Below are 17022 nucleotides of genomic sequence, written 5' to 3' on the forward strand. Positions count from 1 at the left end.
AAAAAAAACTAGTTGTACCACATAAACTTTAAACTTACCTCAGTTGTACCACTTATTTATGTGTACATGTCTTTGCCCCAATAAAATGAAATCATCAATTTTGTTAAAATACATTTCAGATATGTTTTTCATAAATATAGTGGACAAACAAGTTAACAAACCCTTAAAGTATAAGGTGGAACATAGATACTTATGAGATAGTGTAATAATTGCCAAAAAAATATATTAAAAAAAAATAATTAGGAAAGATCATTATAAACACAAACCAATTTGGTCAATTGATTGATATCTTCGTATGAAAACAAAAAGGCATGAAAATATAGAACTATAGGCGGAAGAAAAGAAAGTCATTCAAATTGTAAAGAAAAAAAACGATCCCTAAGCAAATAAGAGACTAAATGAAACCAATATGATGTTGGAGAAACAAAAGACTTCGTTGCTTTGTTAATGAAACAAATGCTAGGATGGACCATTTGGGTTTCAAAAAATCTGAATTAGATCCATTTTTTTTTTTTAATGAAAATCTAACTAAAATAACTAAAAAATCTGAAGACTAAAACATATTTACTAACCTATGCCATTACTATCCTACCCAGAATCCGACCCGGTTTCAGACCCGAAATTCAACCCAACTTTAACCTAAAGTTTCTTCTTCTTCCCCTTTTCTTCTCCATTATTAATTATTTCACCATAAAACAAAATCAAAAAATTTCTTCAACCATCCACTAATTTTCACTTTCTTATCTCAAATTGATCAACCCATAGAAAGATTTAGTCAATTATATATTATCCAAAATCAAATTTCATCTTTTACATACGAGATTCAAGATAAAGAAGAACGCAGAGTATTACTAGTACAACTAATACAACTTCAACTAGTACAACTAGTACAACTCCAACTAGTACAACTAGCATAACTCTAATTAGTACAACTAGTAAAACTAAAACGAGTATAACTAGTATAAATATATTAAGTATAGCCTAAACATTATTTGAGATGTGTTTTTCTTATGCGTCATCACCATGTTCATTATCACCAAAAAACGATGACACGACTTTGAGAAATTATGAAATGGCATTATAATTTCTTTTATTTATTGTTTTCAGGATATGAAAATGCTATAAAAGAAGATGATGTAGAACCAATAAGACATATTGGTCTAATCTCCTCTGGCTGCATGTGTCAAATATATGAATAGTATATTTTTACTAATATTTGATTTGGATATTGATACGTTTACAAGTTGTACTAGTTATACTAGTTGTACTATTTTTCGGGAAAAATCATCTTCATCTTTTTCTCTCGAGATAAAAAAACTAGATGCGGAGCCAGCAAATTCTTCAACTATGGCTCTATAATGCAAGTCACCGAAAAGAAGAAGGTGAGACCGCCGACTACAAATAAGAACGAATCACCGGCGACGAACAAAAAAAGAAGAAGAAGGGTGTGTCCTAGTCAAATCCAACGAAGCGAGCTTAGAATTGTGAAAGGGAAATAGCATCTCAACCGGACCCTCAAGGTGGTCTTTTCCCAAGACCGTCAACATCTCAGCCCGCTAGTGAGCCCTACAAATCACCAAATTAACCCGAAAATCCTCTTTCTTATGAATTTTTTTAGTTTAAATTTACAGGTATTTTAGTCAATACTCGACTAAAACCACAATGCTTAAAACAAGATACACATTTAAAACGTTATGCACATTTAAAACAATACTAAATAAATAACAAGTAGTTGTACCAATTTGCTAGTTATACCGGCTATAACAAAGTTGTACTAGTGTTTGAGTTGTACCCGTTTGTGCATAGTTGTACATTTGCTGTGAAATTGAAAAATATTAGTTGTACCACATAATAAATAAAGTTACTTCAGTTGTACCACTTATTTATGTTTACATGTATATGCCCGGTTGCAATAAAATAAACAATTTTGTAAAAATATATTTCATGTATGTTTTCCAAAAATTATGTGGACAAATAAGTTAACAAACCTTAAAAGTATATGGAATTGTGTAATAATTTTCAAAAAAAAATAATTCCAAAACTACAAATAAATGAAGAGAAACTTTTGAGTACATACTAATTGTGATATTTGATTGTTTTCTCATATGGAATACCATATTGGTTTTATTAATTTCTAAAATGTCAAAGTTGTACTAGTTGTACCAGTAATACTCGTCTAATATATAATAAAAACATATATCAATTGTTTGTATGTATAGTTTTAGGGTTTTTACCAATATTTTCACATCATAACTTTGTAAGAATATGTTTGATGTTTGTTTATCATAATAATATAGCTAATATAGTTAACAAACCTTAAAAGTAAAAAATATATAATGTAAAATTAAGAGTGTAATGTAATAATTTAAGAAAAATATAAAAAGTCTCAAATAAAATAGATGAAATTTTGTCATCAGATACCAATTATGATATTTTCTTGTTTATTTCAAATGTAAAACATGATTTATCAGTCGTGTTAATTATAGTAACTACATATAATACATAAAATATAACATTTATATACTAGTTATACTAGTTATTCAATTTTTAACATGTTTAGTTGTAAGAGTTATACTAGTTGTACCCAGTCGAATGCGAATGAAATAAAGAAAATTGTGTGGCTGTGAGTTGATCACGTGGTTGAGATAAGGAAATAGAATGAGAGTGAAGAAGAGATGAGTGATATCGATGGCCAAAATTAAAAAAAATGATGAGAAGATCCGACGGTTCATGATTAAGTTTCATTAATGGCAATCTTATAATATTTAATCTATTATTTCTTATTCTCATGATCCAATGGCTCTCATTAAAACAGAAATAATTTGATCAAAGGGTTCATATTGACCATTCATTAATGGTAAAAACGTCTTTTACACATACTTGGTCCACACTAGATTAATTTAGGTGGTGGAAGATTATTTTTTGGTCATTTGGTTCATATGAGATTTTTGTTCTTTGTTAATTGAGAGCTAAGAAAATAATTAGAAAACAGGCATTCAAACCCTAAACGTTTGGAGTTGATCCGATTGATAATCATTTGCACCATCTCAGTTACCTAAGAATTTGAAAAAATTATCCCCAAAAAATATTTTTAACGATCGACCCTCAAGCAGATGCTTCGTCTGCTTGCAATCAGGTACAGCGCTGTGAGTATCTCTATCTAATGCTGGTTTCAAGACATGTTAACACAATAACTTGATATAACAATCTTGTGATTAAATATTATTAGGAAAATATATATGTTAGTATGAGCATCGACTACAACAAGGGCGTTTGGTCTAGTGGTATGATTATCGCTTTGGGTGCGAGAGGTCCTGAGTTCGATTCTCGGAACGCTCCTATTTTTATTTTTTTTTAAATTCATTCCACGTGTGCATATAGGCGCATGATAGCAATGGTAAGCATTTATGTATTGACCAAAATACCCCTTATCCTTGGTTTTTCTATCCTCTCAGCTTCTTCTATCTCCTCTCGTATTCAACAACAAAGCTAACACATTCACAGAGAGAGGACACACACAAAAGCTAAAGAGCGAAAATGGCAGCGACGACTCTCTCCACCGCAAGCATAATCCTTTCCTCATCATCTCCCACTCTCACCGCCGCCCATCCCTTCTTCTCCCGACCCACCACACTCGAATTCCCATCTCGCTTCGGTCTTTCTTCCTCCTCCTCCACACTAACCCACCGCGCCACCCACCTCCGCCCCCTCGCCGCCGTCGAATCCCCGGAGAAAATCGAGAAAATCGGATCCGAGATCTCGTCCCTCACCCTCGAAGAAGCCCGCATCCTCGTCGACTACCTCCAGGACAAGTTAGGCGTCACGCCTCTCTCCTTGGCTCCCGCCGCAGCGGCTGTCGCTGCTCCGGGAGACGGCGGCGGCGCGGCGGCCGTGGCGGAGGAGCAGACGGAGTTCGATGTGGTGATTAACGAGGTGCCGAGCAGCTCGCGTATCGCGGTGATTAAGGCGGTGAGGGCGTTGACTAGCTTGGCGTTGAAGGAAGCGAAGGAGCTTATCGAAGGGCTGCCGAAGAAGTTCAAGGAAGGTGTGACGAAGGATGAAGCTGAGGAGGCTAAGAAGCAGCTTGAAGAAGCTGGTGCTAAGGTTTCCATTGCTTAAAATGTTATTAACAATCGCTACTTTTTTTTATTTTAAAAATGTGTTTTTTTTCGGAGTTTATGTGGGTTGTTTTGTTTGAATTGTTGGTTAAGCTTTGAGAAAGTAATGTAATTTGAATCAATTTCGTTTCACCTTATGATTAAGTGTTTGAATGAAGCTTCGATTAGATGCGCATAACGCGTTTGATGAAATGCCTAGCCGAAATGAAGAGATAAGATAGAATTGGGATTTGATTAGAAGATACAAAAAAGCTTAGAGCTTTGGACAAGGAGAGAAGCTGTATGTTTGTCGAGTGTCGACAACACAGTGCGTGCGTTTTCTTTCTTGGATGAATCTGATGGATAAGAAGACTTTAACAAGTAGTCACTAGCATAATGCCCATTCGCTACTACTTCCGCCTTTACATTGGATCTCAAGTATCCTTCCTTTGATACAACTGAAAACGGAAATGAGAAGGAAGGCGAGGGAAGAAGAAACAAGAAACTTGCTGGACAAGGTAAGAAAGATGATTTGTTCGTTACTTATCAAGTCTTGTTAAATAGGATGTTTTTTATTAGTCGAATAAGGAAGACACTACAGCTTTGAGGCGACAAAAGGTCTGAGATTAATGTTTGCAGAAGGAAAAACTAAAGGTAGGCCTACTTGTTCGAATCATTCAGGTTATTCGGTTTTTGGTCAGTTCGGTTCAACATAAATTTTACCAAATTAACCCGAAATAAAATTTGGTTCCGTGTTCAGTTTTTAAAATCTTACCAAAGTTTTGATTTCAGCTACATTTTGGTTTAACTTTATTAAATTTTTGATAAATTTGGTTATTTGGTTAATTCAATTTGAAATTAGATTAGTTATATTATTGGTTCAGGTTTTTGGTATGTGTTGGATCCAATTTTGGTCAATACGTTAATGGGCCATGATCAAGTAAATAGGCTGCGAAGAGTTAAAACCCATAGCGAACACTCGAGCTCCAGACGGAGACTTCAAAGATCCAGAGATCGCGGAACGGTTGCGAGCAGATCGCGGAACGGTTGCGAGCATCACGGGAGCAGCCCGTTATAAGAAGAGATCGACGCATAAAGAAATGACACGTTAAAAATCCTAGAGAGAGCTACAGCCATACTTCGACCTTGTTTACATCTATCTTTAAATCTTTTCTCTTAACGATCTCGTTGTAACGTTCGATCTTGTTTTACTCATTGTATTCGATCTTATTCATCAATAAAAGTTCATTTTTGCCTACCGGAAACTGATTACATCGTTATGTTCTAAAGATATCGTTGCCTACATCATTTATCTTCCTTTGATTAAATTCCTGATCAGTATCAAATTCTTAGTGTAGATTTTAGGATCTACAGTATGGTTTGGTATAAATCTTTTCTTGAAAAAGAAACCGAAGTACCCGAGCTGAACCAAAAACTAATTTTTTTCTAGAAAATCTACCGGATCAAACCGAACTAACCAAAATTCTGGTTCAGTTTGGCGGGGGTTCAGTTCGATTCAAAATCTCAGGCCTAACTAAAGGTTTTGCTATGGTGGTTCGTTAATAGGCAATGAATGGGCCTTTGGTCTTAATCTTGTGAGTTGATACCAAAGGTTCTTTAATAGGCTATGAATAGGTTCGTTAATAGGCTGTGAATGGGCCTAACACATATAAACCTATTACTAATCTATAAATACAGTTTGTGATTCTATAAGTTTTACATCATTAACTTGTAAACCCTAGTTCGTATGCGTCTCTCTCCGCCGCTTACACCTTCTCTCGTTGTTGAGTCTATGTGAAAGGTTTTTATTTTGCTACCTGTTTTGTTGATTTTGAAAGTTTAGGATTTGGCTAGGATGACCAATGCTTAATTATTTCTGACACCTCTTGTATGAGGAGAGTCTGATAAACTCTTCTTTGAGCACATTATGCAATACTCTGAGCCTTTAGTTTTGTTTTCTTAATAGTTTTGGTTTTTACAAGTAGAATTTTGAATAAGGTTGTTGATGCGAGGATTGTAAAAGTAATTCCTCGTACTGAATAGCCATTGGCTTGATAGACTCACATTACACCCATAGAATATGAGCATCTCCACCTTTTTTTCTAATAAGATTTTGAAGTTATATGCTTACTTATCTAACTAAACCAGTCTGAATTTCGTTTTTTATCTATCAACTTTCTTCAATTTTTATTTAAATGTTGGTTACGGCGAGGATGATTATTGCTTAATTATTTCTGACACCTCTTGTATGAGAAGAGCCTGATAAACTCTTCTTTGAGCACATTACGCAAAACTCTGAGCCTCTTTCTTCTTGAAAACGTTTTTTTCTTTGTAAATCCTTTTATTTCTTAGGATTTACGTAAACATAATATTCCTTTTTGATTTGGAAAAAGGGTTGAGGTTGCGATGATTGTAAAAGTAATTCCTCGTACTGAAAAGCCACTGGCTTTGTAGACTCACATTACACCCATAGAATATGAGCAATACCAGCCCCTTTTCATCAATTATATTTCAATTGGACCATAATCATCAGAGTGCAATCTAGTGACATGCTTATGAATTGTTTTCTGCCTTGTTGAATTTATTTTCTCAATGTATAAAGGTTTTGATCACAATCTATTTGCTTATTCGTTGCCTTCATGTTGCTGCAATGTCGTTTGTTTCTCTAGAACCGACCAAGTTTCATGACTCTTGTCTCTTCACCATTCAAGCATCACACATTCTTACAAGCTCTCGTAATTACGAAGGGACGTACAGAAACTCCCTATTTCGAACAGAGTAAACTTAAAAATATCTTCCCAAAAAAAAACTTATAAATATAATTTAAGAATTGTAAGCTTCTATTCAGTCTTAATCATGGCGTCAATAGCTGTTTTGGATATCATTGAAGAAATTCTTTTATTCTACATGTTAAACGTTGTCGTACCTTCTATGTAGCAATTGTGTTGCTTGTCTAAATGTCCCCTCGATTGGTTGTGTAGGTGATTGATGTCCGTTTATGCTTATTCTTCTGTTTCTTCACGTTGGTATCTGCCAAACGGGTTTGTGTAGAGCATATTTATGGGAGAGTTTTTAAGTTCGGGTTCTTATCTGAGTATAAGAAATTTTCTTAACTTTTTTAGTTAAATATCTTATTTAATAATCAATTTTTAACTTTTTTTAGTTAAAAGTAAGAGACGGTTTTTTATATTATGCTAAGAACCCCCAACTTAAGAATCTTTCAATAAACATGCTCTTGTAGCTACTAGTAGTCCACATTCATACCTTAACTGTTAAAATTATATATTCATTTACATTAGTCTAGCCATAACTTTGACTTATAAGTACGTTTTGTAAAATAACGAAACATAAATTTCCTATATGACGGACCAAAATGTATTGACTTGTTAAATAGCATTTGATATCTGACAATTAGATGATAAATCTAAATGCGGTAACATTTAATGCGATAGTGTTACGATTTGGTCTAAATGTGGCAGAAAGAAGTAATGTAAAAGTCTTTTTGAATTTTTGATTCTGATAGCGATTCAAGTCACGTTAGCTTCGCTCATAAGACTTTGTCAAGAAAACTGACAATGACATCTAGAAGTATTATACGTGTATTCTACATCTACGTATATGCACCCATGTGAATCGTATTTCTTATAGCAGGTGCCAAATCTATTGCTTTCAATTATATATTTTCCGTTAATAAATTATAACATAAACAAATAACTTTGAACGTTCGTTTTCTAGAAGCTCAGATTACAAGAATAAAAATGAATTTGATGCATTTCAGCATCAATGATTCATGATCTGTGATTCTCCTTGCTTTGTCAGCAATTACCTATGCATTTCCTGATAATGGGCTGCTTGGACTACGACTAACGCACAAACAGCACATAATCAAACATAATTAACAGGTATAAAATAAAAATTTTACATAAACATGGCTATTTAAGTAATTGAGCGCCAGCTTGAATTAAGCTTTATATTCGCCATGTGTATCATGAAAAAAACATGGTATCATATATCTTTTCAAACGGTTGAATTAAAAATATTATGTAGCCTTTTTTCCGGGCAATTTTCTGTGTTCTCACTATTCTGTCCGTAAAATATGTATTTTCATATAATTAAAAATCAACCAATTTATCTAATTCTGCCAACAACAAAATCTTAATGACACGTTCATTGTTTTACATCAATTAATCTACGAAAAAAAAGTTTAAAAGTTTCTACATCAAAATGAAAATTCAATTTAGTGTACACAAATTTCATAAATCAATTAAAGTAAAAATTTTATTAAATATTTTAGAATATTATTGAGATAAAAGAGTATGTTTTGATCTCTGAGTATGATAGCTAAATTCGATTGATTGATCATCATTTACAAAATGATTAGATGACAAGAAACAAACTACCGTTTTAAACCACAGTCTAAAACTTCCAATCACAATCAAAACACAAATGTTAATTGAAACATTCCTATCATAGCATTACAGTTTGTAGTTTCCAATAAAAATATTCAGTCCATATATTTAAACTTTAAAGGGGTAGTTTTGCAATGGGTCCAAAAACTAAATTGTGCAATTATTAGTATTTATTCTTTTTTGGCTTATATTGATTCAAAATAGTTTTCGTTATTTTCTGCACCTAAACTTATTAGCCAAAATATATATCATTGTTAATTGGTTTTAAATGTATAAAAGATCTGCACCAAGAACATCCGGATCAAGTAGCGGGATCGCTTCTAGAAAGTCCACGTTACGCTGTTTAATGCAAATGACACATTAAGCTTCTCTAATAAACAATAACTCAAAATTGTCATTCCCATGTGACAAAACCGCTTCTCCTATATAAATAAGTTCATACGACTGTTTACAGAAGATGACAAACAAAACACCACCAAATTCAAAGAGAAGAATAAGAAAGAAAGTGATCATTCACACACAAGACTCAAGGGAGTAAGAGTAAGCTTCTAAAGAACATGGAGAAGATAACCTCCACGGCTTCTTTTTCACCTAGCTTCAGCACTTACTCCGGTGATAACCTCGTCAAGATCGCCGAACGGGTCGGTGTCGACCATTATAAGGAGAAAGGAGACGACTCATTCGAGTTCGCGACTCTTCAAACGGTTCATGAGGCGGCGTCTTCTTTAGTATTCCCGGTCTTCGATAAGAAACCTGAAGATGTTTCGCCGGAAACGGTTGTGACTCCGTTGAAAGATCTCTTCCTCTACGAGAACGAACAGTCGCCAAAGAAGCAGACGTATTCATCTTCTGATGAGGAGGAGGTTCAATTATATATTTTCCGTTAATAAATTATAACATAAACAAATAACTTTGAACGTTCGTTTTCTAGAAGCTCAGATTACAAGAATAAAAATGAATTTGATGCATTTCAGCATCAATGATTCATGATCTGTGATTCTCCTTGCTTTGTCAGCAATTACCTATGCATTTCCTGATAATGGGCTGCTTGGACTACGACTAACGCACAAACAGCACATAATCAAACATAATTAACAGGTATAAAATAAAAATTTTACATAAACATGGCTATTTAAGTAATTGAGCGCCAGCTTGAATTAAGCTTTATATTCGCCATGTGTATCATGAAAAAAACATGGTATCATATATCTTTTCAAACGGTTGAATTAAAAATATTATGTAGCCTTTTTTCCGGGCAATTTTCTGTGTTCTCACTATTCTGTCCGTAAAATATGTATTTTCATATAATTAAAAATCAACCAATTTATCTAATTCTGCCAACAACAAAATCTTAATGACACGTTCATTGTTTTACATCAATTAATCTACGAAAAAAAAGTTTAAAAGTTTCTACATCAAAATGAAAATTCAATTTAGTGTACACAAATTTCATAAATCAATTAAAGTAAAAATTTTATTAAATATTTTAGAATATTATTGAGATAAAAGAGTATGTTTTGATCTCTGAGTATGATAGCTAAATTCGATTGATTGATCATCATTTACAAAATGATTAGATGACAAGAAACAAACTACCGTTTTAAACCACAGTCTAAAACTTCCAATCACAATCAAAACACAAATGTTAATTGAAACATTCCTATCATAGCATTACAGTTTGTAGTTTCCAATAAAAATATTCAGTCCATATATTTAAACTTTAAAGGGGTAGTTTTGCAATGGGTCCAAAAACTAAATTGTGCAATTATTAGTATTTATTCTTTTTTGGCTTATATTGATTCAAAATAGTTTTCGTTATTTTCTGCACCTAAACTTATTAGCCAAAATATATATCATTGTTAATTGGTTTTAAATGTATAAAAGATCTGCACCAAGAACATCCGGATCAAGTAGCGGGATCGCTTCTAGAAAGTCCACGTTACGCTGTTTAATGCAAATGACACATTAAGCTTCTCTAATAAACAATAACTCAAAATTGTCATTCCCATGTGACAAAACCGCTTCTCCTATATAAATAAGTTCATACGACTGTTTACAGAAGATGACAAACAAAACACCACCAAATTCAAAGAGAAGAATAAGAAAGAAAGTGATCATTCACACACAAGACTCAAGGGAGTAAGAGTAAGCTTCTAAAGAACATGGAGAAGATAACCTCCACGGCTTCTTTTTCACCTAGCTTCAGCACTTACTCCGGTGATAACCTCGTCAAGATCGCCGAACGGGTCGGTGTCGACCATTATAAGGAGAAAGGAGACGACTCATTCGAGTTCGCGACTCTTCAAACGGTTCATGAGGCGGCGTCTTCTTTAGTATTCCCGGTCTTCGATAAGAAACCTGAAGATGTTTCGCCGGAAACGGTTGTGACTCCGTTGAAAGATCTCTTCCTCTACGAGAACGAACAGTCGCCAAAGAAGCAGACGTATTCATCTTCTGATGAGGAGGAGGAGGAGGAAGATGAGCTAGACACGATGCCGGGAGAGATATACTGTCCATGGACGCCGGCGAGATCACCGGTGGAGATGACGTCTCCTTGTAGAAAGAGCAAATCGACAGGATCGTCTTCGACGTCGACATGGTCGAGGAGACGTTGGAGAATCAGAAACCTGCTCAAGAGAAGTCGCAGCGACGGGAAAGAAACACTCGAGTTCTTGAACACGAGCCCTGTTGACAACATAGACAAATCTTGTTCTTCTTCTCCTTGTCCGAAGAACAAGGAGACGGTGAAGACGAAGAGCAAGAAGAAGGAGAAGGAGAAAGTTTCAGTTTCAGCACATGAGAAGTTTTACTTGAGGAACAAAGCAATGAAAGAAGAAGACAAGAGAAAGTCATATCTACCGTACAAGCAAGAACTTGTCGGACTTTTCTCCAACATTCACCGACACGGCAAAGTTTCTTCTCCGTTCTGATCTGATCCGTGACAACAACTAGAGTTTTGTTTGTTTGTGTTACTATTTGTTTGTTTATTATCTTCAAAAATAATTTTTTTACAAAAAGATGCGAGTTCACATTCGTTATCTAATAAAGTATTATATCATAGCTTATAAAAGATGTATAGTATTTAATAATTTCTACGTCTTTAAATTATAAAATTTTCTTGTTTTGTACAGAGTTTCGATGAACTAAAGTTTCATCATGTTCAAACCATGTTGTATATTTTATAATTTGGGTTCAGGATTTTATGCAACTATAGTTGCAGATATTACTAAACGTGAAACTATTGTAAAAAGACGTTGCAAGTTGCGTGTTTTTTTATTATTATTTAAGTGTGCTTTTTTTTTGAACCACAATTTAAGTATGCATTTGATGTATGGTTTGTTGAGGAAGAAAGTGGTTACAAAACACGAATGTAAATGAGGACAATAATTACATATAAATGGACATAATAAATCCTACAACGACAAGTATACTTTATTTCTCTAGATTTGTTTTTTTTCTTCTCCAAAGCATGAATGATGATAATTGGACAGTGTTTCCGTAAATGCACCATCTATTTAAGTGCAAAGTTTAGACTAGGGTCGTCTACATTATGTAAATTAAATACAGCCATTAAGTAGCTATGAAACTGGGCTACATAAATGTTATCTACCGACTGCGAATGAATGAACAAATGATAGTTTCTTGATAAACTAATTGTCTTAGACTAGACCCGCTATAGAGTATCAACTCCATTCCGCAACTATATAAGTACAGATTCCTAACTGGATTACATCGTTATCATCGTTATTAGAGATCTCTAGTGTAGAGGAGATATCATAGACGATTTTTAAATTTTTTTCTTACGGTTGGTTTATAAGCATACTTTTAAAATATAAATATAAACGAAAGGCTGAGAATATAAATAAATAAAAATCTTTGGTGCTTCAGTTTTTGGTTCGATTCTTGGTAACTAAATTATCACTACTTTACCAGTTTGGCTTTGGGCTTCGACCCAAATAGTTTACATGGTGGGTTGTGACATATGATCGGTCCACACCTGACATTAGTCAGAAGGTATTCTAAACTCGGATCCGACAGTGTGGTACGTTTTCGGGTTAATCTACTATGTAACACTAAATGTATTTTTTTCGGGGCCGACCAGATCAGCCGATGGAGGTTATAAAAAAAAAATCTATCTACAGATTTACTACCTTTTGCCATTTCTAGTTTTCTACTGAGTAGCTTCCGAAAGTCCATGGAGAGACCGAACTCATGCATGCTTTTTCTAACTGACATCATTGAATCCACTTTGTGATACCAAAAGTCAACTTCTTTGTCTCTTTATATTTTGGTGAGAGATGATCTTAGTGGGATTGGACAAATAGGTCGACAATTTACCAAAATAAATCTCTATTATTGCTAACGAAAAACTGTACATTGAGACTAGAGGACAATCACTCCACCATCTAAATCTTGAAGCCATCTCGGATGAGAAGCAGAAACATAAAGATTGATCGAACGGTTTTAAACCGTGAGGCGTCGAGCGATGAGATTAGCTCCTCTGTTCGGGGAAGAAGATCACTCTTCTCATTTAGGAGATTTAAATCTTTGGTAAAAAAAAAAACATCGTTAGTTTGATAATATCATACTTGTATTATGTAATTATGTAAAACACATAATATTAATGAGAAATAGAGAATAGCTCAAATCATTCTAGTAATTACTCGGATAACTCATACAACTTTGTAATTACTAGATTGAAATTCAAAATAGACAAATTTACTAAAAACCCAACCTTTGAAGCATTAACCACAAGTTTACCATTAATTTTTAATATGCCATTTAATAAAATAGATTGTAATTCAAAAGGAAAAAAAAAAATAAAAACGATCTGTTCTCTTTTCGTTGACGACAAAACCTAGAACCCCCAACAAAGGAGGTCCGACAACTCCTTCTCCCAGACCTCTTTCTCCATTCTTCAATCTTCAATTTCGTCTTCTCCATTGTGCATCGGCTTCTTCTCCTTTCTCCTCCCTCGTCACTCAACTTCGCCTCGAAGATTCTTGAGGAATCTTTAGCATAGAAACAACTATCTTTGACATAGAAACAACTATTGATTGCAAGTTGAAATTTGAAATGTTGTTATCATACTTGGATTGATTGCAAGTTGAAATTTGAAAACCGTAATTCCTAAATTGAAAAATTGATTTGTCTTTTCTTTGTTTCTAGATATACTTTTCTGTGTGTTCAAAAAAATGTTATTATGAGGATGAATAATATTTATTAAGTTTGTTCTCTTTGCTTTTTTAAAGGAATGGCTTCATCTTCGGGTAATAGGAAGTATCCTCCACGGCATTACGAGATTAGGAAAACGCCTATCCAAAACAGGAGCATGAACCACAGTTGTTTTCTATCCAACATTCAAACCGTGGAAGAAAATGTGGGCGCAGACGTTTGGTCTGAGTTGAGAAAATCAGCTGTTGGTGTGATTATCAAGCTAAAGGAGTTGGATTACACTTGGTCTGCGAAATATGTTCATTATTTTCTGGTCAATTAATTGGCGGTCGCCAGCAGTCATGAAATTTGGTCTTTGCTAGAAGACCAGCCAATGAGGTTCTCTCTGTATGAGTTTGGAGATATTACAGGTCTAAATTGTGATATCCTTTCGACACGCATGAGCAGTGGGATGTGGATCATGAAGACTTTTGGGTGGAGATGAAAGTTCCAATTTCTGAAGGACCCAAGCTTAATGAACTTCAAGCCCTTTTTCCGATCATCAGAAACTGGCCTAGAGAGAAACAGTTAATGGTTGGCTTGTTGTGTCTTTTATCCATTGGGATATTTGGCATTTCGAGCAATAGTAGAATACCACTGCATTGTGCGAAAAGGGTGATGGATCCAGCAGCTTTCCAACGTTATCCATGGGGTCGTGTAGGATTTACCAGCCTTGTGGATTCCACTAAAGTTCTAATATACGTAGGAAAGAAGAGTTACAAGCTTTGTGGTTGTGTTCATGCACTGGCAATTTGGATATACGAGTCTATGCCAGGTTTAGGAGACGAGAATTATGTGTTCCATTATTCTCCAATCAATATGAAATCAAAGATGCCGTTGTAAATCACCATGAAAGGGGACCATGTGTTGCTGAATGAAACGTAAAAAGAAGAAGACGACAAAGACGTATACCTAATTAGAGAACGTTGTGTAATGACTAGCTTAAACCAAGGTTAGAAATTGTTTAAATCGGTAGTTTAAATTATATAAATTGGAAATAAATTGATTTGGGCACAACTGTTAATAAGGATATTTTCATCCATAAAAATATTTTATAATTTAAAACTTTTATGCCTTACTCTAATAATAACTGAACTAATTTGAATCCTTTTAGTAAACTTCCCAATAGAAAACTCTTAAATGTTTCTTTTTCTTTATAGGTTCGTAACGGAAAAGGGTCACCATGTTGAACTCTATGGTTTGTCAACATATCATTGAAATGTGACAAAATTAAAGAAAAACTGAAATTTATGTAGTTTAGAGAATATTCTGAGGCGGTTTAAGTTCTTTTGGGAGCTCACTGAAATTCTCTCCGTCTAAATCGGATTGAAACTATTGAGAGAGTTATGACCTTTTATGTAATTACTTCTTATATAAGGATGTATAGAAAAATAACTAAAGATTGTATTAGGTCAACTATGCGTATAAGAGGCAAACGCCTACTACGACATTGAATAAGAAAACTCTTTATACCAAACTAGAGTTTTGATATGGTATCAGAGCTATAACCTAAAATTATAGGTTTTTGATTCTTGACCTACTCTATCTTCATTCCTTTCATCTAAGTATTCTTGATCTGTTTATCAAGGTACTCTTCGTTCTACGACTATGACTGGAGAAGATTCTAGTGGAACCAAGGATGGTTCTACTCTCACATCCAAGCCTCGAACAGGAGGTAGACGAAGGATTGATCCCTATGATATGTCGTCAAGCGATAACCCTGGATCTATCATCTCTCAACCACAGCTTCGAGGACCAAATTATGATGAATGGTCTTTGAATATCCGACTAGCTTTACGCGCAAGGAAGAAGTTTGGTTTTGCTGATGGTAGTATTCCCAAGCCTGATGATGACTCTGACGATATTGATGATTGGTGGGCGAATAATGCCATGGTAGTCTCGTGGATTAAACTCACAATAGCTCCGGATCTGAGCAGTTCGTTATCGCATCATGAAGTTGCGCATGATCTCTGGATGCATATTCAGAAGCGGTTTTCTGTGAGAAACGGCCAGCGAGTACAGAGAATTAAAATTGAACTTGTGAACTGTCACCAGAAGGGTTCGGCCGTCGAAGCTTACTACGGCAAGTTGACGAAACTTTGGACAAGCTTGGCCGATTTTCAAAGGGAAAAAAACTGCAGAAGAAATAGCTAAGGAACGCGAAGAAGACAAACTTCATCAGTTTTTGATGGGACTTGACGAGAATCTGTTTGGTGCTGTGAAATCCTCTCTACTCTCGCGTGATCCATTACCTTCTCTTGATGAGGCCTATCAGGTTGTTTTGCAAGATGAGGAATCAAAACGTGGAAGTCGCATGATAGAAGAACGCCCTGAAGGTGCGAGTTTTGCAGTTCAAACTGCTTCATCGGGTTCCCGCCAACGACATCAACCTGAACTCAGAGATCCTTCGGCGCTATGTACTTTGTGTGGAAGAACTGGACATCTTGCTCAAAACTGTTTTCGCAAGATTGGATACCGTGAGCCACCTTCAACCACACAACCTGACCGCATAACATCTTCTGGCTCTTCGCACTCTGCTCCAACGAACTCTGTTCCTCCAAATTTGTCATCAACACGTCCCGAACAAGCACGAGCAAATCAGGTGCTTGCGACTGCTCCGATTTCATCAGCGATGACTGCCATAACTGATGCTGATCATGTGGGTTTCACGGGATTGAATGATCAACAATGGAGGACTCTTGTTCATATGCTTAACGATCGTAATTCTGGTGATCACGATCATCTCTCAGGTATGTATTTCTCTGGATCTTAGATTATAGATTCTGGAGCCTCGAATCATATGACTGGTACTCTTGATTTTCTTACGGATATTGGTGATATGGCTCCAATGCGTATCAAACTTCCTGATGGTCGTTTTACTACTACAAATCGACAAGGAAAAGTCTACCTTGGTTCTCAGCTACGTTTGATTAATGTGTTCTTTGTTGAGGGATTGGATTGTCATCTCATCTCTGTATCTCAGTTGGCGAAAGATAATGGTTGTATCGTCCAAATGTCTGATAAAATTTGTGTTTTTCAGGATCGCATCACTCAAACCCTGATTGGAGCGGGTGAGGAGCTAAACGGATTGTATTTCTTTTGTAGAGTGGAAGTTGCAGCGATGACACAAACTCAGACCCTACCAGCAATGGAAGTGTGGCATCGTAGATTTCGGCATCCAGCCTCGACCGCAATGGAGATGATGCGTTTTACAGATTCTAATTGTAGTTTCACTTTTGATTCGAAGACTTGCGATATTTGTATTCGAGCTAAACAATCCAGAGATTCTTTTCCTATAAGCA

General features: G+C 35.2%; 3 protein-coding genes across 4 annotated transcripts; all 3 read left to right on the forward strand.

Annotated features, from left to right (window-relative positions):
- Positions 1–3459: 3459 nt before the first annotated feature.
- LOC106321163 (50S ribosomal protein L12-1, chloroplastic-like) lies at positions 3460–4275 on the forward strand. Its single transcript, XM_013759478.1, has one exon. The coding sequence runs from the start codon at positions 3538–3540 to the stop codon at positions 4117–4119; it is 582 nt and encodes a 193-aa protein (XP_013614932.1). The 5' UTR covers positions 3460–3537; the 3' UTR covers positions 4120–4275.
- A 4568-nt stretch (positions 4276–8843) lies between these two features.
- On the forward strand, positions 8844–11631 carry LOC106325012. Of its 2 annotated transcripts, XM_013763030.1 has the most exons (2): positions 8844–9369; positions 10975–11631. In XM_013763030.1, the coding sequence occupies exons 1-2, from the start codon at positions 9064–9066 to the stop codon at positions 11434–11436; spliced, it is 768 nt and encodes a 255-aa protein (XP_013618484.1). In that variant the 5' UTR covers positions 8844–9063; the 3' UTR covers positions 11437–11631. The 2 variants fall into 2 exon arrangements, with proteins under 2 accessions (XP_013618484.1, XP_013618483.1); XM_013763029.1 differs by lacking the exon at positions 8844–9369 and having other exon boundaries at positions 10449–11631.
- A 2129-nt stretch (positions 11632–13760) lies between these two features.
- On the forward strand, positions 13761–14563 carry LOC106324375. The gene is made up of 2 exons (XM_013762353.1): positions 13761–13979; positions 14129–14563. The coding sequence occupies exons 1-2, from the start codon at positions 13761–13763 to the stop codon at positions 14561–14563; spliced, it is 654 nt and encodes a 217-aa protein (XP_013617807.1).
- Positions 14564–17022: the final 2459 nt, after the last annotated feature.

Source organism: Brassica oleracea, chromosome C2 (assembly GCF_000695525.1).
Source record: "Brassica oleracea var. oleracea cultivar TO1000 chromosome C2, BOL, whole genome shotgun sequence".
NCBI lineage: Eukaryota > Viridiplantae > Streptophyta > Magnoliopsida > Brassicales > Brassicaceae > Brassica > Brassica oleracea.

What these genes read in the sequence shown, in the direction of transcription:
- LOC106324375 (XM_013762353.1), top strand. Translation starts at nt 13,761, where the DNA reads ATGGCTTCATCTTCGGGTAATAGGAAGTATCCTCCACGGCATTACGAG. An exon ending in ACACTTGGTCTGCGAAATAT is followed by an intron (nt 13,980 to 14,128) that starts GTTCATTATTTT and finishes ACGCATGAGCAG; the next exon opens with TGGGATGTGGATCATGAAGA.
- LOC106325012 (XM_013763030.1), top strand. Translation starts at nt 9,064, where the DNA reads ATGGAGAAGATAACCTCCACGGCTTCTTTTTCACCTAGCTTCAGCACT. An exon ending in CATCTTCTGATGAGGAGGAG is followed by an intron (nt 9,370 to 10,974) that starts GTTCAATTATAT and finishes GATGAGGAGGAG; the next exon opens with GAGGAGGAAGATGAGCTAGA.
- LOC106321163 (XM_013759478.1), top strand. Translation starts at nt 3,538, where the DNA reads ATGGCAGCGACGACTCTCTCCACCGCAAGCATAATCCTTTCCTCATCA.